This window comes from Eriocheir sinensis, chromosome 11, assembly GCF_024679095.1.
Source record: "Eriocheir sinensis breed Jianghai 21 chromosome 11, ASM2467909v1, whole genome shotgun sequence".
In the NCBI taxonomy this organism is placed as follows: Eukaryota; Metazoa; Arthropoda; class Malacostraca; order Decapoda; family Varunidae; genus Eriocheir; species Eriocheir sinensis.
In genome coordinates, this window is record NC_066519.1 from 10,088,376 (window position 1) to 10,111,742 (window position 23,367).

The following is a 23,367-nucleotide window of genomic DNA, read 5'->3' on the forward strand; positions in this document are numbered from 1 at the left end:
ATAATCAACAGTCTGAGTGTTATGTTAATAGGATATTCGGTGATACGTATAGAATGATAAGAAATATAGGATTAGCATTCCACTACACGGATAAGGATATGATGAAAAAGATAATAACCACTATGATTAGACCAAAACTGGAATATGCGGAAACTGTGTGGTCTCCCCATGAGAAGAAACACGTAAAAAAAAATAGAAAGAATACAAAGGCTGGCAACGAAAATGGTTCCAGAGCTGGAGGGATGAACAACATGTTTGGAGGAGTGTCATACGAAGAAAGGTTAAAGGAAATGGACCTGCCAACATTGGAACAAAAAAGAAAAAGGGGAGACCTAATACAAATTTATAAATTATGGGATAAAATGGAAGAAGTAGACAATGAGGAGTTACTACTATACGAGAAGGAAGAAACACCAGCAACACACGAGGACAGTAAAAAATTGAGAAAAGGAAGATGCTTGAGAGACATAAAGAAATATAGCTTCCCGCAAAGAAACAGAGGTTTGGAACAGACTAAGTGAGGATGTAGTATCGGCGAAGAGTGTGCAAAACTTTGAGGAAAAACTGGACAGATACAGATATGGAGACGGGACCACACGAGCGTAAGCCCAGGCCCTGTAAAACTACAACTAGGTAAATACCGCTCCGGTAGCTCAATCCGTTAGAGCGCTGCGCTGCAAGGCTTCACGGCCAAACAGGCGGGGGTTCGAGCCCCGCTCAGGCCGGATTCTTTCCGTTGATTAGGAGTGGTTACTGTCCCCCCTTGAGCAAGGGGGATGGGGTGTGTGGTGTTTGAAGTCCTGGCAGTACCCAGAGATCGACGATAATGACCACTTGCTCACGTCGGAAGGGTACCTGAGGGTCTGGCACAAATCTTTGCTTTCCAAACTACCCTCCTACGGTTTCTATCCTTCTCTCTGTACCTTTATCTCCAGTTTCCTTTCTGACCGTTCTATTTCTTCTGTGGTAGACGGTCACTGTTCTTCCCCTAAATCTATTAACAGTGGTGTCCCACAGGGTTCTGTCCTATCTCCCACTCTCTTTCTGTTGTTCATTGATGATCTTCTTTCCAAAACGAACTGTCCTATCCATTCCTACGCCGATGATTCCACTCTGCATTACTCAACTTCTTTAAATAGAAGACCCACCCTACGGGAACTTAACGACTCAAGGCTGGAGGCTGCAGAACGCTTAGCCTCAGCCCTTACTATTATTTCCGATTGGGGCAAGAGGAACCTGGTGTCCTTCAACGCCTCAAAAACACAGTTTCTCCACCTATTCACTCGACACAATCTTCCAAACAACTATCCCCTATTCTTTGTCAACACCCAGCTATCACCTTCCTCAACACTAAACATCCTCGGTCCATCCTTAACTCAAAATCTCAACTGGAAACTTCATATCTCATCTCTTACTAAATCAGCTTCCTCGAGGCTGGGCGTTCTGTACCGTCTCCGCCAGTTCTTCTCCCCCGCACAGTTGCTGTCCATATACAGGGGCCTTGTCCGCCCTCTTATGGAGTATGCATCTCATGTGTGGGGGGGCTCCACTCACACAGCTCTTCTGGACAGAGTAGAGGCTAAGGCTCTTCGTCTCATCAGCTCTCCTCCTCATACTGATAGTCTTCTACCTCTTAAATTCCGCCGCGATGTTGCCTCTCTTTCTATCTTCTATCGATATTTCCACGCTGACTGCTCTTCTGAACTTGCTAACTGCATGCCTCCCCCCCTCCCGCGGCCCCGCTGCACTCGACTTTCTACTCATGCTCATCCCTATACTGTCCAAACCCCTTATGCAAAAGTTAACCAGCATCTTCACTCTTTCATCCCTCACGCTGGTAAACTCTGGAACAATCTTCCTTCTTCTGTATTTCCTCCTGCCTACGACTTGAACTCTTTCAAGAGGAGGGTATCAGGACATCTCTCCTCTCGAATTTGACCTTGCTTTTGGACACCTCTTTTGTTTCTTTTTTAGGAGCAGCGAGTAGCGGGCTTTTTTTTATTATTGTTTTCTTTTTTTGTGCCCTTGAGCTGCCTCCTTTGTTGTGAAAAAAAACAAAAAAAAAACACCTGCTGGCGATTACGAGGAGTCCAACTCGTGATCAAGCCGTGGTGAATTACACACACACACACACACACACACACACACACACACACACACACACACACACACACACACACACACACACACACACACACACACAAATGTAAATAAAGGAAGTAAAAAGAGACAGAAGGAAAACCAACAAAACTGAGGAAAAGCAACAGGGTTGGAAAGGCAAATTTCCGTTAGCATAAACTGCCAACCTACAGGAGCTTCTACAACACCAGAGGGAAAGGCAGGAAAAGACTGTGGCTGAGGTCACTAAAGCTCTGAACACAAGGCAGGCCCTGGTGAGGGACGCAACAGACGAGAAGCAGCGTTGGACAGGTACTGGCCGGAGGAAAAACAGATGCCGGCAAGAACGGAGAGGCAAAGAGGAGGGCTGGGACTGGCCTAGGCCGAGGTACCGCAGCCTTGGAGGGTGGCCCCCAAGCTGCGGGGAGAAGAGGTGCTTGGGTTGGGAAATGTGTAGCGGTGGATGTGGCGCCACTCAAAGCTAGGATGCAGACACAGACCATTGAAACTCAGCGGCCGCCTTCCCTCTCAGGCAGGGTCAAGTCTCCAGCTCACCTGCAGGGTTGACACGCCCAGTGGCGGGGGATGGTCCGTCAGGGCATGGAGGCATGGCCGGCCGGCTTCGAGGCTTATTCTTGCGTGTCGGCGCTGAACTTCCACCTGGTGCACAGCAAACACCCGGCCAGCCTGCAGCAGGCTCCTGGTGCGCTGTGTCAGACTGCGGAAGTCCTCGGCCTGCAAAGGTCCCCGGTGGAGGGAAAGGAATTAAGAGCAAGAAGACCACGTCAGGCTGCTGCCTTGGCCGGCAGGAAACAAGAGTGTGTAAAGAAAGCTGCTGACTCCTTAAGAGAACTTTGCTTATGAAGCTGAACGCAAAACTCACTGAGACACTAACAGAAACACCAATTATGCAATGACAAGGTGACCACTGGTAACTCACTGAGGCACTAACAGAAACACCAATTATGCCATGCCAAGGTGACCACTGGTAACTCACTGAGACACTAACAGAAACACCAATTATGCCATGACAAGGTGACCACTGGTAACTCACTGAGACACTAACAGAAACACCAATTATGCCATGACAAAGTGACCACTGGTAACTCACTGAGACACTAACAGAAACACCAATTATGCCATGACAAGATGACCACTGGTAACTCGGTTCTCACTGACGAAGGCAGGCAAAGCCTCCAAGGGGATTTGCACAAAATTTCAGCTTGGTCGGATAGATGGGAGATGCCCTTTAATGTAGACAAGTGCCAGGTCCTTCAAGTTGGAACGAGGAATAAGAAGTTCGATTACGAAATGCGCGGCCTTAAACTCAAAAGCGTTCAATGCGTCAAGGACTTGGGGGTCAAAATCGCGTCAAACCTCAAATTCTCACAGCAATGCATCGATGCAGCAAATAAAGCGAACAGAATGTTGGGCTTCATTAAAAGAAACTTTTTATTTAAGAATAAAGATGTAATACTCCCGCTCTACAACAGTTTAGTCAGACCCCACTTGGAATATGTGGTACAGTTTTGGTCTCCCCACCATGCAAAGGATATTGCTAAATTAGAAGGTGTTCAGCGTCGGGCAACGAAAATTATCCCTTCCTTGCGCAACAAATCCTACGAAGAAAGGCTTTCTACCCTTAACATGTTCTCTCTTGAGAAACGTCGCCTCCGAGGACAACTGATCGAATGTTTTAAAATACTTAATGGTTTCACGAATGTAGACAGATCAACATTGTTTATGATCGATGACACTTTGCGCACGAGGAACAATGGCGTAAAACTCAGATGTAGACAAGTAAATTCAGACTGCACCAAATTTTTCTTCACCAACGTTGTAGTGCGAGAATGGAATAAGCTCCCATCATCAGTGGTCCAGTGTAACACGATTGACTCCTTCAAAAATAAGCTCGACCGTCACTTCCTTCAACTTAATATCAACTAGTAGAAATGCAACGTTTTGGAGTCTTTTGATTAATGTAAAATCATTTAGGTTTAAGGACAGACCACCAAGTCTGGACCATGGGGTCTGTGTGGTCTGATTTTCTATGTAAATCTATGTAAACTCACTGGGACACTAACAGAAACACCAATTATGCCAGGACAAGGTGAGGTGACCACTGGTAACTCTCTGAGACACTGACAGAAACACCAATTATGCCATGACAAGGTGACCACTGTTAACTCACTGAGACACTAACAGAAACACCAATTATGCCATGACAAGGTACTGTGATCACTGGTGCTGTGTTGAGGTAAGGCAAATAAAGCAATCATACAATGACAAGGTAAGGTGACTGCAGTGCTGTGTTGAGGTAAGGTAAGCACTGCAGTGACGTGTGCCAGGGACTCGCTGTAACCAGAGTGACATTGTAACGGTGTACCGGGGGGCGTTTAAAGGCGTTGATTAAGACTTCAGCTTCCTTAAGGCGAATATATTCTTAGCCTATATGTACAGTAGCGTCGGAGCGAGAGCCACTGCCGTTGTGTGTCAGTCGGACTCTCGTGAAGGAGTGACGAGTTACAGATTGGAAAATAATAAAGTTACAATTGGTCACGTATGTCAAGGTGACCTCTAAGCTTGATGAAATGCTTTGTATACAAACTGAGACGGTAAACACTGACGGACGACATTCCTATAAGGTGGCGTGATCTATCTGTCGTGGGTTTTTTCCATTGACAATTGTATGCCTAATTCGTGGTGATATTAAATAATAACAATAATAATAATACATTGATATCCTACTATAACATCTGTCTCTCTCGATAAAAAGGGGACTCCTTTATGGTGCGATGATACGCAGCATTACAGGCTAGGGTGACTGCAAGTAAGTAACATTATATCCCAAACGGACACATTTCCTAGAACCATTGTCCTCAAAATGTTAACAACGGTATAATTTGCGCGCTTTATTATTCCATTTTCACTTGTATGGTAAACCGTTATTTTCGCGTGTCGAATAGGTAGCTTCCAATTTATCTCCTGCATCACGGAATTAACGAACTCTGAACCTTGATCTGTAACAACTGTCTGAGGAACACCGTGTACACAAACAACATCCACGTACAACGCCCTTGCCATTTCGCGGGCTTCCTTACTCCGTAAGGGTACTGTAATCAAATACCTTCTTAAAAACATCAACTATGGGCATTACGTATCGAACCCCATTGTTCGATACACCCATGGGACCCACAAGGTCCATGTGTATTCTCTCCAAAGGAGCGGTGACGTCTGGATAATGCCGCCAAGAAGCAGGGTGCAAGTTCCCAACTCACTTTTAAAACGACTACCATGACGCACTTCCTTACATAATTTTCTACATCCCGTTTCATTCCAGGCCAGAAAGCGAACTTTCTACACCGAGATAACGTAACTTTGGTTCCTCCGTGCCCTGCAGTGGCGACGAATGAGCCAGAGTTATCGCCCTGGAAATGCTTGGGGGGTAGAATCACCACCTTAGTGGCTTCTCCGTACGGATTCACTAAAACACATTATTTTCCACCTGCAACTCTGACAGGGGCGGCATCTTCACATTATGCCCATCTTCCACATAATATAACATATTTTCCACCTGTACCTCTAACAGGGGCGTCTTCAACACAATATAACACATTTTCCGCCTGTTCCTCTAACAGGGGCGGCATCTTCACATTATGCCTTTTTTCTCTGAGTCTTTGTTCAATTTCATTCATGGGGCTTCCTTCTTTTAGCATACTTATATGCTGGCTGCTCATCATGCAGCTCACTAATCTCCTGAATACTCCAGTCAAGTGTGTGGCCTATACACTCACAATTCAGGTTTATACATATCATACATTTTATTTTCTCATCTTTCGGCGCCTGTTTCTTTTTCTACACTAGTGCAATACCTTCCCCCTCATTATCCACGTGTTCCACGGTTTTTGTTGTTCCTCATCCACAAACATTATCGCGCGTGTCCTTCAAATTCAATATCAGTGTCCTGTGAGCCTTCCTCCTTGATAAAAAAAATCTGCTACTATATTGTCCTTGTCAGGCAAATGATTGATTGTGAAACCATACTCACTCATGCGAGTCTGCCATCTAGCTATCCTGCCGTTGGGACTAGCTACCTGTAACAACCATACGTACTAAAGGTCTGTGATCCGTGTGGATCTCAATAGGGTAACCCAGTATTAATGGGCGGTTCACTTGCAACCTTTATATTACAGCTAAAGCCTCTCGTTCAACTGTACTGTACCGCTGTTCTGCCGTGTTCAATTTCTTTCTAAAAAAAGATACAGGTCTTAGTTCATCATCATTATCCTGTTGTTGCAATATTCCACCAGTATTGTAGTAGGACGCGTCATAGTGAACACGAAAGGTTTGTTAAAGTCAGGAAATTTTTTAGAGTGACTGTATCAAGCATTCTATCTTTAAGGGTTGAGAACGCAATTTTTGCTTCATCTGTCCATATGAGTGGAGTTTTATTTATTTTTTTCTTGAGTGTATCTTTCTTCCCTTTGTAAATTTTTAGAAGAGGAGCAACAATTTGTGAATAATTTGCAATAAATTTGCGATAATAATTAGTCAATCTAAGAAATGACTGTAAATCATGAACAGTTTGCGGGGCCGGGATGTTTTGTATGGCCTCCAGCTTGCTAGATTGAGGTCTTATTCCCTCTGAGCTGATGACATGGCCCATGTATGTAATCTACTTTGTTCTTTAAAAAGTTACACTTCTCCATCCTAGTAGTCAGTTTGGCTTCCTTTAAGCGTTCCAGCATTTGTTCGAAGTTATCTACATGATTAGAAAATATATCGCCCAGGATTATTATGTCATCAAGGTATACCTGAACCTTGTTACCTAACAATCCTGTAAGGACAGTGTTTATTATTTTCTTGAAGCAGGACGGGGCTGTTTTTAGGTCAAAGGGGAGGGAAGTAAATTTCCAATGTCCTGCTGGAGAAGAAAATGCCGTCTTCTCTCTACTAATTTCATCTAGGGGGATTTGATAGTAACCCTGTTTCAAGTCTAGGCATGAAACAAGCTTACTATCTTCCAATTGATTGAGTATGGTGGTTATATTAGGGAGTGGGTACCGGTCGTCCCGTAGTGTCTTATAAGTGCCTGGAAGTCCAGACAAAGTCGTAGTCCTCCATCTTTTTGGGGCACTGGGATAAGTGGGGCATTATAGGGTGATCGCGAAGGGCGAATCACACCCTGTTGCTGGAGCGATATAAGTTGTTCATTTACTCTGTCATGATAACTGATATGAATGTTATATGGACGCCTGTACACTACTTCATCAGTGTTTTGCTTGATGGTGCTTAGAAAATAGGGCGTTACTGTTAATGGTTCTTGTTCTGTGGAAAACACTGTTATATATTTATTTATTAAGGACTTTAAGACCTGATTCTCTCTCTCTTCATTTGGGAATTTAGCGTCAACAATTTGATAGAGGCTTTTCTTCCTTCCTTCAAGCTCTGCAAGCTTCAAGTCTGTCTTAACTGTCTCAGCGGTCTGTACACTAGATACTTGTGGCAGATCAGCGTATTGCTCATGAGTGACAGGCTTCACAAATCCTAACGTTGTATTATCATCCATCTTTACACTTTCACTTTCAATATTCAAATACGGCACAGTGACATAAGATCTTTGATTGTCAGGTGAAGGGGTCAACTTAACTATCCCTGAACACAAGACTCTAGCCTGAGGATTACTAAGACAAGGCTCAAATAAAGCTTCACTTGCCTGTAGTTGCGTCACTTGCGTTATGTAACCTTCAACAGATGCATGCCGTTGCAAAGGTTCAGCTGCTTGGCAACGTACGGCCTTATTTTCAGTGAGACATTCTTCATTTCCATCTACATTTAGCTAAGATCCTTCACCTCTAGATATAAGACATATTTTTCCTGGCATAATGGGTTGTATTGATATGGTTTCCCTTCTATTATCAGTTTTCAGCTTCGTTTCTTTTGTTCCTTATTTAGTTGCCATGTTTTTAAAAATCATCTCGTGTTGCATGAAAAATCAGTACTCAACACAATAGGAGTCGGCGAATTTACATCGCGTGTTATCAATAAGTCTTGGAAACGACTTTTTCCTTCCATATTAACTTGTCTTTTACCGTCATTTTCAATATGGTATCTATGCACTGAGATAATATTCACGGGTTTCGCTTCACATTCATTTACTGCGAGCCCTAATTCTTTAATAAATTCATCCGTTAAAACACACACGCTCCTGTTTTTAGGAGTGCTGCCACTTTTGCATATGTATTATCATGAGTAGTGCGATCTGCCTACCAAAGTTACTCTTGAGTTATGTTGATTATAGCCTTCTTTTCATTATTTTTAAGGTTACTCCCTTGTTCGTTAAAGCCTTCTTTTCTTTATATTTATGTGAGGCGGTTACTCCCTTGATCGTTATAGCCTTCATCTTATTATATTAAAGGTTACTCCCTGTTTTGATCTTCGCTCATTTTCCGTTTTTTCCACTGCAAATGTGCATATTTATTTATTTATTTATTTATTATTCATTTATTTATTTAATGTTATTTGTAGTAGTTAACTGAGGGGGGTACCTACCCTGGCCTCCTCTTCCTCTAATTCTCCTACTTCACACATTTCTCTTAGTACTTGACACTTTTGTCCATATACTTCATTTTATTTTTCTCATTCTTGACTTTTTATCGATGCCTCACAGTTTTCTTAGTTTTTCACATTTTTTCTACATCATACTCTACACGTCCTACCAGGGGGATCGCGGGTTAGGCCTTTATAAAGTCACTCTATGGTTGCCCGCCGCGGCAGGTACCAGACCATCACCCTGATAGGCGTATAGGCCCGTGTTCCCCTCCATCCTGGTGTGACAATCTTTGAACAAACAAACCTGGGAGGAGGGACACTGCCGCTCACCTGACGCCCTTCTCGGTTGTGAGTCGCGTGTGCACCAGTGGTTGGCCAGAATTTCCACCACCATATCTTCAAAGTCCTGTTATAGTAGTTGTAATTATATCAGTGTATTATTACTATTGTGTTCTATCACCATGGTTTAGGAATGCAGGTATAGTGGAAAACCCCCACTTCAGAGAGAGATCACGCCACCTCTGTAGGAATGTCATCTGTCAGTGTTTACCGTCTCGGTATGTGTAACAAAGCTTTCGTCAAACTTAGGGGTCACCTTGACATACGTGACCAATTGTAACTTCATTATTTTCCAATCTGTAATTCGCACTCCTTCCAGAGAGCTCGACTAACACAGACCTATTGGTCTCGGCTCTCTCTCTCCCTCCAACGCTTCGCTGTATCTTTAGGTTTAAGAATACATTTCACCTAAGGCAGCAAGTGTTTCCCTCACGCCCACTAAAACCCTGGGTGAGCTCCCCGCAACCAAGCTTTACACCGTTACAGTCCACGTCCTCCGGAAGAACCAATAATTATATAATTAAATCGTCACTATTATTTCTGCCACTTAAAACGAGCAAAGCTTAATAAAAATGAGAGGCGTTTTCTCGTCAGAGTAAATTAAACAAAAGCACTGTAAGCACATGTCCCTATTTATCCCTATACCGTTGCAGTTTTGGATCCTTCTTTTCTTGTATTTAATTCTTACTTTTTTATTTAATTTGCATTAACTTGTATTAAAACAACTCTTTTATCACTCATTAATTACTCCATAAATGATCTCACCGTCTCGTATCCCTGGTAGCGTGATCCGGCTTAAGTTGTTATTGGAGACTGGTGTTCGGGGATAAACAAGGGAAAAAGAAAATATACATTTATTTAAAATTAAATGAAAGTAATTGCCTTACGCAATATTCTATGCTCAGACGATCATAACGCTGGCATATTCATGCAGCAATGGCTACAATATATGACAAACGACATGTCTTAAACATAATACTACAATTTGTGCTCAGTTGTTGCCAATAATATTAACACTCGTCATTCCACAAGCAGTGGTTTGTTTCTCTCTGCTTACATCACAATATTTAAGTACTCTCCTCACATCCTAATAACACATTCCTATAGTATAATCTACTACAATTTCACGGAAGCATCAAATTATACCACACCCAGTGATTTCTACCTTTGCTTAATAATCACAATCCTGTCCCACTCACAATCCTACTACACATCTCCTACATTATAATCTCCAGGACAATATAGTCGGTTTCCCTTAGATTCTCGAATTTCTACTCACGATTAAGATCACAACAGCCATTCTCAGCTGAGTGAGTAGCAGTACTGCTTGAAGCGAGTGCAAGGCTCGGTCTGCCCATACCACTGTTGTCTAGGTCACATTTGTCCTTGCTTGAGGCGGAACTACATCCTTGACATGCCTTCATTTCCTACATAACCAGTAGCCAATACTTCCTGTCAACAACCATTGGCTCGCTCATTATGTTGTATTGTCTACTTCTCCTGCTTATTCGTGATTCACTCTTAAGACACTCCCACAGTGACTTCTCTTTTCAGTTATTCGCTTATAGCATTTCGTCACACCGCACGTGACATGTTAGAGTCCTCTTGAATGGTTATCCACACTTCCTGACCACGCCTACTGGGTATCTGTTTTCTGTATGTGGGTCTGGGTATTTTCCATAACCTCTCAGTAGTGTTAGTGCTTATTGGATGTTTACGACTTTGTATATCTGACTAATTGCTTTCCTTCCTCATCTTGACTATGCGGTTCAGTTCTGGTCACCCTACTATAGAATGGATATCAAAATGTTAGAATCGGTGCAGAGGAGGATGACTAAGATGATTCAGGGGTTGAGAAACTTGCCATACGAGGAAAGACTCAAACAGTTAAACTTGCATTCTCTAGAAAGGCGAAGGGTGCGTGGAGACATGATCGAGGTTTATAAATGGATGAAGGGCTTTAATAAGGGAGACATTCATAAGGTTTTGTTGGTAAGAGAACCGGGTAGGACACGAAGTAACGGGTTTAAACTGGATAAATTCAGATTCAACAGGGACATAGGCAAAAATTGGTTTACTAACAGGGTGGTGGATGAGTGGAATAGGCTTAGCAGTCATGTGGTGAGTGCCAATACAATTGTCACATTCAAAAATAGACTAGATAAATTCATGGACAGCGATAATAGGTGGGGTTAGATACACGGGAGCTTAGGGTCAAAGGAGCTGCCTCGTACAGGCCTACCGGCCTCTTGCAGACTCCTGCGTTCTTATGTTCTTATGTTCTTATGTTCTTCCCTCTCCTATCATATTTACAATTCTTGTCTCCATATCTCCACTCGGTATTTGCCTCTGATTGGGTTCACTATTAATTAACTGTGCTGCTATGGTCGTCCTCTGTTTGACCATCTTCTGGGTCTCGACAGGTCATCTCTTGAGTCACCGGCCGGGAAAAGCCGCGGGCACGCCTTAATTCAGCTGTCTAGGAGCTGCAGAATTTGACGTCTGAGAAGCACTCACGGCAAACAGAGTTGGGGCAGAGTTCCCCGGTGCAGGGCGTCACAGGCTTGTCCCGTGTAGAGTAGAAGCAGATGCAGCAGTATCTGGCGACAGGGAAACCTGCTTTGTCGGCCCGGGCGATTTTGCTGTGTGGAGCCACGTGCGATTTAGTGAGATGTGGGAAGGGTCAGGTCAGGGCAGGGCAGGGGCGTGGCCGCAGTTAATCTATTGTGGAATGCAGTGCAGCTGTGAAGGGGAATGGAAAAAATCTCCCAGAGGAATTTAATCCTCTACATGTAGGGAGGTCTGGGAACAAGGGTTGGGTCAGGAAGGTCGGACTCGCCGCAGTGACTCCGCTGGCTGGCATACACATTGCTGCACTTGACACACACACACACACACACACACTCTCTCTCTCTCTCTCTCTCTCTCTCTCTCTCTCTCTCTCTCTCTCTCTCTCTCTCTCTCTCTCTCTCTCTCTCTCTCTCTCTCTCTCTCTCTCTCTCTCGTTGTTTCTCGTAATAAATTTGCAGACGACACAAAGATTGGTAACTCGGTTCTGACCGACGAAGACTGACAAAGCCTTCAAGAAGATTTGCATGAAATTTCAGATTGGTCTGATAGATGGGAGACGTCCTATAATGTAGATAAGTGCCACGTTTTTAAAGGTGAAACAAGGAATTAAAGGTTCGATAACGAAATGCGTGGCGTAAACTCAAAAGCGTTCAGTGCGTAAAAGACCTGGGTGCCAAAAATCGCGTCAAACCTCAAATTCTCAGAGCAATGCTGAGCTTTAAAAACAAGCTCGACGGACACTTCCTTTTACTTAATATTTACTAAAGTAGAAATTCAAAGATTTGGTACCATTTGATTAATATAATTTCACTTAGATTTTAGGACGGACCACCTGGTTTGGACCATAGGGTCTGTGTGGTTTGAATATCTATGTAAATATATGTAATTTCTCTCTCTCTCTCTCTCTCTCTCTCTCTCTCTCTCTCTCTCTCTCTCTCTCTCACACACACACACACGCACACACACACACACACACACACTGTGGTTAGGTAAATGTTTTGCAATGAGTACGCATTTTTATGTATATGATGAAAATATTGCCGCTGCCGCTGTGAGCATCGTATTGTTTGATATCATATGGTTTAGTATCCTTTTTGTTTGTTAGCTTTCGCTCATACTGAAGTATATGCTATTTTTTTCAATGTTGATATGTTTTGGCAATAAATAATATATCCATCAATTAATCAACCTTCCTCCTTTCCACTTCCAGTTTTCCACCTATATCTTACCATCACAAACCTGCCTCTCCATTCTACACCCGCCCCCCTGCCTACCTTCCACTTAACCCCGTCTCCCCCTCCCATAGTTGTTGCAGGTGTTCCTGAATGGCCCGCGTTAAGGAGTCTTAAGGACCCACCTGGCACGGCTCCTCGCCAGGTGTGCCGCCGATTGCCACGCGCCGGAATGTGTCACGCCAGGCCTCTTAAAACTAACTATTATAGCCCCACCTTCGACATGAAACCCAACAAACTCTCCTCCACTCGGCACTGTTCCCTTTCTTGAGATTCCATTTTTTTTTTCAGTTATTATTGCTTGCCTCGCTGCTAGTGTGTAGAACGATAATACTTTTCCTGTGGTCCGTACGTTTATCTATTTTTTTTTTTATAACTGTTACATAAATGTATAAAAACCTGAATGGAAATGTCGTTTTTATCTCTAAAAACATTAGACAACATCCAAAGGTAAATGTTTGCAAGAACTACCACAAAAATATAAGTATGATGCGAATAGAATCCATTCGCATCATACTTATATTTTCTATTCAATAGATGATAAAAACCGCTTAACAGAAATTCAACACGTTCAAATAGAACATTCGACGTGTGCTTTGAGAGAAGACTGAGTCATTCAAGAAGTAGCCCGAAGTGGTTCGGAGGTGGCCTAGCCTAAACCATGAATGTTTGAAGTTGGTTGTTGTTGTTGTTAAAATTATACTCCCTCCTAATAGGGGAAAGAGCACGAGCCTTTGCCAATGGCGGCCCGTAGCAGGGTACCGACTACCGACAGACCGACTCTATCGGCAGACCTCAACCTAGCCGACCAAGCCGGTCTGTCGACGAGGACTGGCGTGTTTCTGAAGAAGTTGGTAACCATTGAGGGCTTTTAAGGTAATCCAGCTCATACCATGCACCCTTCGTTTTCTGATTTTCGCAGGGGGTGGTTTGGCCTCTTTCCTAAAAGAAATATATATATATATATATATATATATATATATATATATATATATATATATATATATATATATATATATATATATATATATATATATATATATATATATATATATATATTAGTGATATGATTTTTTTTTCGTTTACTTTTTTTTTTTTTGGTTTCAATTTATATTTTATTTCACTAACTCTCTTTCCTCATTTTTTTTCTTTGCAACATGTATGTTCTTTTATTTCCTAGGTTTCGTTTTTTCTCATTTTCCACCGTTTTATTATTATTAATCCACCATTGTATCTCATTAATTGTGCCCATTTATCATTTTTCACATCATCTTAGTTCTTCACTGTTTTGTTACACATTTTGCCTATGTAACTGTATTTGTTTTTCAACACTTATTTTTCTATAACATTACTTCTTACCATTATTCTGCCCTATTCCTGATTTCATAATTCTATTCTGCTCATTTATTATACGAAAAATATTTTTGGTCTTACTTTTTTTTTAATTGCATTAATCTCCCAAGTGTATATTTTCTTCCTTTATCAGAAAGGACTAATAAATACTGTTACAAAACCCGCAACCCGCCCACCGGATGGCCGGGTCCTGACAGGCTGTGGTGGGATATGGGGACAACTTTTACACATGCCGTAGGCCGTGAAAGAGTAGGGTGCCGGCGACACCTAGGCGACGAAACAAGATGGCGGGGAGTCTGCCCTGCGGCAGCACGGGGGGAGGACGTGTGCCCCAGGCGCGCTCCGAGGTGCCCGGGCCCGGCCAGTGCCACTCACCCGCCACCTAACCGGCCCAACCGATGCACCGACCTAATAAAATCACCCGTACACTACCCCCTTGCCCGGTACACTGCCCAGCGCATTATAATCTCTTGATTGCTTCCGCCACTACCCGTACTGTGAGGTGAACAGCCCTGGTGGTCTTCAAAACCTACACTCACCGTATTGGGGGCACACTATATCCGGCCCTGTTTCTCGCCGGCTTAGGACTGTGTAGGAGGCTACTTATGCCTAGTTAGGCTCATCACGCCCCACCATGGCCACCCTCCACAGGGTGAAGGTGAAATATAAACTCAATGATGGAGCAGAAAAAAACAGACATAGAGAGAAAACTCCTTGAATGCCTAGCTAACCAGAACATCTTGGTGGCAGACATAAAGGAGAGTTATGGGGGCTACTCCTTGTACGTGGCAGATGACCATGAACATATCTGGACACAACAGCCAAAGTCCTCGGCGACGCGGGCTTCATCCTTTACACCCCCCCAGAGGTCAAATGCCGCAAGTGCATTATCATCAAGAATGTACAGGGCATGGCTGACCATGATGTGCTTCATATTAAACAAGATACTGAACGCATACAGAGCTGGGCATCCGTCACGGAGGTCATTCGCTTCCCGAAAGGCCACACGTATAAAGTCATGTTCAGAATACAAGACATGGCTGCCACGGCATGCAGGCAGGGACTGAAGGCCCTAAATCTCAGCCTTACGCCAGCCCAGCTGGAGGTGGAACAGTTTATTCCACTTACCGTGTGCTTCAGATGCTACCAGATTGAAGGACACACAACAAAGGAGTGCACAAAGCCACAGGACTACAAGGTGTGCTCAATCTGCGCAGAGACAGACCACACGTGGCAGGAATGTGACGCAGGGGAGCAGAAATGTGTCCTGTGCTCAGGCCAGCACTCATGCATGGCCATGAAATGCCCCAAAAGAAAACAGGCACTAAAAGTCAAACGTGCCAGGGTAAATGCCAGCAAACTGAAACCTAACCAATTGTATTCTTATGTAGCCAACAACAATCAGACTTACCTACAACCCGGCTCATTAGAAAACCAATTGAAGGTTGCAGCTATTACAGCTACTGCCCTATCTCAAGAGCAAAGAACGCCAGGCACATACCAGGATGTCATAAGGACACTGAGCATTGATAATGGCCTCCCATCGCCGGCTAACACGAAATCAGCAAACATAGCCTTGGCTGAACTCGCTCAGACCCTTCAGGCCCTAGTCCCAAGTCTATCAACAACGGCCATTCAGACCCGCCCCCCACCCCCAGCGGCAGGCTCGGCCCAGGCTGTCACCCCAACCCAAACAAACGCTGAATCACCTAGTAAAGAGGCACCAGGGTCACAACTGGGGCAGGAGAGCGGCGGCTCGACCCTTCCAACCCCCCCATCGCCCCCACTCCCTCAACCCTCGCGGTCACTCCCCTTGGCCACACAACCATGCCCTCCAAACCAGGACCAACACAGAGGTGCCAACAGAGCAAGCACTCGCTCCGGCCTGAGGAGCGAGGCAAAAGGAGTAACAAAAACTGGCCCCTAATACTCACAACCATGTCATTCACACAACCTACCAATCAACTAAAAATACTACAGCACAATGTCCACCATTGGCACACCAAACGCATCAATCTAATAAACACGTACACACATGAGAACCCAGATGTAATCTTCATAAATAGCCACGGCCTCCCCAACACCCAGGCTCTAAAGATACCGGGTTATTTATGTTATCAGCGGAACAAAACAGGTGAACAACACGCTGGAGTGGCAATAGCAGTCAAAACAGGAACCCAGCACAAAATATATGACGACTTCCACTACTCCGACACCCTTTCTGTTAAATTAATGACTACCCTCGGGCCCATTAATATTGCCACTACTTACATCCCCCCACGAGAGGGCTGCATCATGTTTCCTGACTTCCATAAACTGCTACGCATACCTGAACCCATGTACTTCCTAGGCGACTTAAACGCACGCCACACCAGCCTTGGCCATTCCAACACAAATACAACTGGACGAAACATTTTGAAAATCATCACCACCTTCGGAGCCCAGCACATAGGTCCAAATTTCCCCACGTTTATAGGCCACTCAGCCCTCACCACGCCTGACGTGATTCTAACGAATGGGAAAACATACCACAACACCCACGCCAGTCAGGGGCCACTAACGAGCAGCGACCACCTCCCAATACTGTTCACCATCTCAACCACTCCCATTGTCGTGCCCTGTCCACAGCGGATGAACACAAAAAAGGCGAATTGGGAGCAATATAAGAACATTATAGACTCAGAACTACCTGACCTGCATCTAGAGGGAAAAAACACAGATGACATAGAAACCGCTGTCACCACCTGGTATACCGCTGTCAAAACTGCCCAAGCACAAGCAATACCCCTCACAAAGCACAAAACACTATCACACCCCCACCGCAACCAAGAGATTACGGACGCACAGCTACGTTTTACCAACATCCTCCGATACGCCGGGCGTCACGGCTGGACGCATGATCTTTATCAACAAAGTAGAGTTCTCCAACGAACGCTACAAGATACGTGCAAAACAGCATACAACAGGCACTGGGAAAACACAATAAAAGGCCTCGCCGAGAAATACAAGGACCCAAAAGCCTTCTGGCAGGGAATAAAACGCCTGCAGGGCAACACACACCACCGCCCCATACACCTAGAAAAGGGAGGAGTCAAAATACAGGATGACGAGGGTATTGCCCAAGAGTTCAGAGAAACCTGGAAGTCAGTGTTCACAATAAGACCTGAAGACAACGCTCATTATGACCAAGACAATGAACGGGAAGTAAAGGCATGGCTCCAACAGGACCCAACAAGAACCAGGCCACACCATACGATTGATCTGCAACGCCTAACACAGGCCCATCTGTTGACTATGGAAATAGGCACAGCCGAGCTCCGATCAGCTATAAATAAAACGAAAAGCACGTCGCCCGGAGAGAGCAAAATAGATAAACAACAAATCAGTATGTTACCCCCCCGGGGGCTGGCGTACCTACTCACCATATACAATGCGATGTTAACAACAGGTTACTTCCCTCAACGATTCAAAGTAGCCACTCTCACCATGATACCTAAACCAGGCAAACCATCCACGGATCCCAAGAACTACAGACCAATCTCACTCCTAGAAGTCCCTGGAAAAATCTTCGAAAGAATAATCAACCTACGACTCAAATGTCACCTGGAGGAAAATAACCTTTATAACCCGTCCCAGTATGGCTTTAGGGCAGGGAGGAGCACTACGTCAGCTATCTCCATCGCCAGCGAAAAGGTAGCACTCACTAAAGGACAAGGAATAAACTGCACTATTATCCAACGCGACATCAGCAAGGCGTTTGATAAAGTCTGGCTACAGGGCCTGCAATACAAAATACTTCAATTCGGACTGCCAGAGCTAACGGAAAAACTGTTATGCAGCCTCCTTGATCAGCGCTCAGCTTCCATTCGGGTTAAGTCAGCAATATCATCCCCGTTCCCCCTGCACAGCGGCGTGCCACAGGGCATAGTGTTATCACCAACGCTCCTCATCACCTACACCTCTGACATGCCCCGGCCTGATAATACAAACTGTATGGATATATATTATGCTGACGACGCGACACAAATAGTAACCTCCAACGGTACCCTAGACCACCATGACGCCCTGGTCGTGCGGGAGGCGAACAGACTCAACACATTCGAAAAAAAGTGGAAGATCAAAACAAACATAGACAAGTTCGCTGTGGTCACACTTGGCATGAAAAAATTATATGACATACAAATACAGGGCAACACCATCTCCCACCAAAAACAATCCCAGATATTAGGCCACACAGTGACATCCACCGGCCTGATCGTTAAACATGTCAACGACAAAACCATGAAAGTTAAAACAGCCCTCACATCTCTAAACAGATTCTGGTACTTCACAGAGCGGCTCAAACTATATCTGGTAGAGACTAAGATACTTCCTATACTAGACTACTCACCCATTCCGACACACATGGCTTCCCACACCAAGATGTTACAGCTTCAGAGGCTGCAGAACAAAGCGCTGAGATTTGCCACCGGACAGAAATACCCGTACACGGAAAACACAGCAGCGCAACACCGCAGACTCGGAGTACAACTAGTCAGCACAAGGCTACGGGAGGCCGCCGGAAAGATATGGGAGAAACTAGACCAGCAAGACGACGTGAACTACACCCACGTCAAGGAGCTTGACGGCAGCACGAACTTGGTCCACCCCTGGTTTCCGCGCAGCTTGAAGTCACTACGAGAACAACCGCCCACACATCACTTCACACAAGTGACGCCATAGCTTAGCTTAGCTCTCTACACACAAACAATTTCCCCCCCCCCCCCAGCACGCCGGGGGTATACAAATAAGGTGCCCGATAAACAATAACTACACCAGAACAACTAACGAGCCTACACCATACAACTGTACACTTCTACTGTCTTTCCTATTCCCCACCTATACCTTCACCACTAACCCACTTCCTCTTCGTACTATACCCTTGATTTGAAGAAAAAAAACACCTCTTCTTCATAATCTGTAATAAAGGCTTATTTTTCAAATTATGTTCACACACTCTTCTTGAACCTATAATATATTGCTAACACGGCTAGTAAATTGAGTGAGGGTCACTGCTACTGGGCCTCAGGAACGCAGCGCTCGTCAGGCGGAAGCTGCCTGTACCATCAAAGCTGAGTCGCCATCTCAGGCGTTTTGCTGACCAGAGAATAACTTCGTAACTGATGCGGAAAGTGATAGCAAGATTTATGATTATTTCCTAAACTCCCACGTGGTGATCAACTTAACAAGGTTACACTGGTATAATGATTAATCTCTCTCTCTCTCTCTCTCTCTCTCTCTCTCTCTCTCTCTCTCTCTCTCTCTCTCTCTCTCTCTCTCTCTCTCTCTCTCTCTCTCTCTCTCTCTCTCTCTCTCTCTCTCTCTCTCTCTCACACACACACACACACACACACACACAGACACCACCACCACCACCACCACGGTGTGCAGGAGATATTGCTAAATTAATTGTTCATCTGCAAGCGATCAAGATGATCTCTTCGACATGCATGAGAAGAGGCTATTATGTCCTCACATTTTCTCTTTAGAAACATGTCACCTTCGAGGAAAACTGAGCACATATTTCAAACTAGTTAATGACTTTGCGAATGTGGTTAAATTCAGATTCAGCGAACGAGAAATAATAGCAAAAAACATAAGTTCAGAGTGCACCAAATTCTTTTCATCAACGTTGTAGCACGAGATTGGGATAAACTCACACCCTAAATAATGCAGTGCAACATGATTGGCTCATATAAAGTAAAGTCGATCGCCATTTCCACCACCTCAACATTCGCTATGATAGGAATACAGTTAATACTACTAGACCATTTGTTTTCCCATGGTATCACTTAGTTTTAGAAACAAACCACCTAGTCTGAGTCTGTGTGGTCTGGATATCAATTTTCTTGTTACAGCAAAGGATGCAGCTCAAGGGCAAAAGACAATAAAAAACATCAGCAAAAAAAAAAATAAATAAATAAATAAAAAGATACACGCTGTTACGACGAAAGAAAAAAAAAATACGAGAGGCCAGAAAAGAGGTCAATTTCAGGTGGAGAGATGTCTTGATAATCTCTTGATAGAGTTCAGGTCGTAGGCAGAAGGAAATACAGATGGAGGAAGGCTGTTCTAGAGTTTATCAGCGAAAGGGATACAAGAATGAAGACGGTGGTTAACTATTGCATAAGGGATTTGAATAGAATTGGGATGAGCAAGAGTAGAAAGTCGTCTGCAGCGGGGCTGCGGGAGGAGGGGAGGCATGCAGTTAGCAAATTCAGAAGAGCAGTCAGCATGAAAATATCGATAAAAGATAGAAAGATAAGCAGCATTGCGGCGGTATTTAAGAGGTTGAAGACTGCTAGTAAGAGGCGGAGAGATGATGAGACGAAGAGCCTTTGACTCCACTCTGTCTAACAGAACTGTGTCTATGTAGCCCCCCTACACATGATATGCATACTACTCGTACATACGAGGGGGTACAAGGCCCCTGTATAATTAAACAACTGAGAGGGGGAAAATATTTGGCGGAGACCATACAGAACGCTCAACCTCAAGGAAGCTGTTTTAACAAGAGAGGAGATATGAAGTTTCAAGTTAAAAATCTTGGTATTAAGGATAGACCGAGAATGTTCATTGTAGAAGATGACAGGTGTGTGTAGTCGAAGAAGATTATGTCGAGTTGACAGGTGGAGAAATTGAGGTTTTGTGGCAATGACGGACACCAAGTTCCCCCTGCGCCATTCATAAATTATAAGATGATCTAAGATTAAACGTTCCCGCAGAGTCCAGCCTAGAGTCTTGTAATTCCTGTAAAGGGTGTTCTGTTAAAAGATGTTGAGTAATAAAGAGTAGAGTCATAGGACAGTTTGTTATGGAAAGAATATCATTAATGATCAACAGAAAGAGATGGGAGATAATACAGAGCCCTGCGGAAAACCACTGTTTATAGGTTTAGGGGAAGAACAGTGACCAACTACCATAGTAGAGATAGATCGGACAGTAAGGAAATTGCAGATGAAAGTACAGAGAGAGAGAGAGAGAGAGAATCCGTATAAGGGAAGTTTAAAAGCAAGATTTGCCCCAGATTCTGTCAAAAACTTTGAGATACCTAAGGCAACAGAAAAGTATCACCGAAATGGCTAAGAGAGGATGACCAGGAGTCAAGAAGGCAATATCACCAGCAGCGCCTTGCGGAAACTATACTGGCGATAAGAGAGGTCTGACGGTAATAGATGCTTGAAAATTTTCGGGTTAATTACATAATTATTGATTCAGATGATTTGGAGAGACAGAGAAGTAAAATTGTGGAATGGTAATTGGATGGATTGGAACCATCACCTTGTAGCATCCCCTTTTCCTTATCCAGGTAGGGGCAACCAACCCCTTTCTTCAGTCAAGAGGAATGGCACCGGACTACCACACGGCAGACAGCATCGTATGCAACTCATGGATCATGGCCTCACTGAAATTATAGACCCAAGCTTCCTTTCCTCCCCTAAGATTCCTCATAGCCTCTCTCACCTACGGAAGAAAAAGTAGAATTTCGTCTATTGGTGGATCAACAGCTGCCATCTGCAACAGAGCAAGACGAATTTGATTCAGATGATTCAGATGATTTAGAGACAGAGAAGTAAAATTGTGGAATGGTAATTTGATGGATTGGAACCATCACCTATCTTAGGCATAGGCTATATGTTGGCGTACGTACTTCCAGCAAGAAGGGAAGGTAGATGCTGCAAGGCAGAGACGAAAGAATTTGATCAGCCAAGGTGTCAGCACGGAAGCACGGAACGGGGCCTCTATGTGGGCGCCTGGAACATCCTGAGCCTCTCAGAGAATCAGCAACTAACCCGTCTAGCAGCTCAACTCAGAAAGCAGCGAGTGGACATAGCTGGGCTCTCTGAGACGAGGAGACCTGGCACTAGAGAGATCAGTAGTGGGGACTATACCTATTACTGGTCAGGCCAGACAGATGATGCCCGTTTCAAAGGAGTAGCTCTAGCCATGTCTATCTGACTGCAGTTCTCTGTTGTTGAGTTTACTTCAGTTGATGAGCGGATGATGCTAGTGAGGTTGAGGCACACTTTGGACTTCATATCTCTTATTGCAGTGTACGCCCCTACGGACACTCATTGTCTTTGGCGACTTCAATGCATCTATTGGCACAAAGAGATGTCTTCGCGTTATGTTCTTTCCTTCTGAACTTTGCAAAGTCCAAAAGGCTGAAAATAACTGGTGGAAAATGAGACAGATCCCATACTTGTTAGTACTCGTTGGTGGATCCTCCAAAACTGGATGGTTTTCCGGAGTTACTTACGATCGACCACGAGGTTGTTCTTGCGAAACTGAGGATACACATGCAATCCTCCGAGGTTTCATCTTGAGAAACTGAGGGACTCAGCAGTGTGCTCATGAGTACGCAGTGGCAGTTTCAAATCGGTTTGAAGTACTTGGAGTGTCCGGAGAGCTATGTGATGCATTCAAACATAAAACTTTCAAAGCTGTCGAGGAATACATTGGGGGACGTACATGGTCTAAGAGTGGCGTTGCCTCGAGGGAGACATTGGAGAATATAAAGTGATTCGTGCTGTGAAGCAGGGTGGGGATTCGGAGCGCTAGGTGATTCTGTCACAAAGGACTAGAACCCTTCTGAGGAGGAAAAAGGAGAGGTATGTCATTGGTCTCGCTGATGTGGTCGAGGATTATCTAAATGAAAACGATCTTGGACCTGACTTCCAAGCTCTGAAGAAGCTACACTTGAAATCCACATCTCAGACGAGCACTATCCGAACGGCTACAGGGCAGACTATCAGATGTTAATAGGTACTGGGTTCGTTGGGCCGATTACTTTGGGTAGTTGTACGGGGCAGAGCCCCCAAACGGACAGCTTCGTCTTGCTCTGTTGCAGATGGCGGCTGTTGATCCACCAATAGACGAAATTCTACTTTTTCTTCCGTAGGTGAGAGAGGCTATGAGGAATCTTAGGGGAGGAAAGGAAGCTTGGGTCTATAATTTCAGTGAGGCCATGATCCATGAGTTGCATACGATGCTGTCTGCCGTGTGGTAGTCCGGTGCCATTCCTCTTGACTGAAGAAGGGGGTTGGTTGCCCCTACCGGGATAAGGAAAAGGGGGTGCTACAAGGATAACTGACCCGATGACTAGCCTTTTCTCTGGGATTGAGTCTTGGGAAGTGTGGTGGAGGCATTTCCATGTCGAATC

The 23,367-nt window shown here is 44.4% G+C and overlaps 1 protein-coding gene across 1 annotated transcript in view; it reads left to right on the forward strand.

The window, feature by feature from the left end:
• The first annotated feature begins 2,703 nt into the window (after positions 1-2,703).
• LOC126997135 (uncharacterized) overlaps positions 2,704-23,367 on the forward strand; it is a 41,720-nt gene continuing 21,056 nt past the window's right edge. The window contains exons 1-3 of the mRNA XM_050858188.1: positions 2,704-2,902; positions 14,987-15,510; positions 21,990-22,105. Coding sequence (XP_050714145.1) covers positions 2,704-2,902; positions 14,987-15,510; positions 21,990-22,105 — 839 coding nt within the window. The remainder of the gene's footprint in view (positions 2,903-14,986; positions 15,511-21,989; positions 22,106-23,367) is intronic.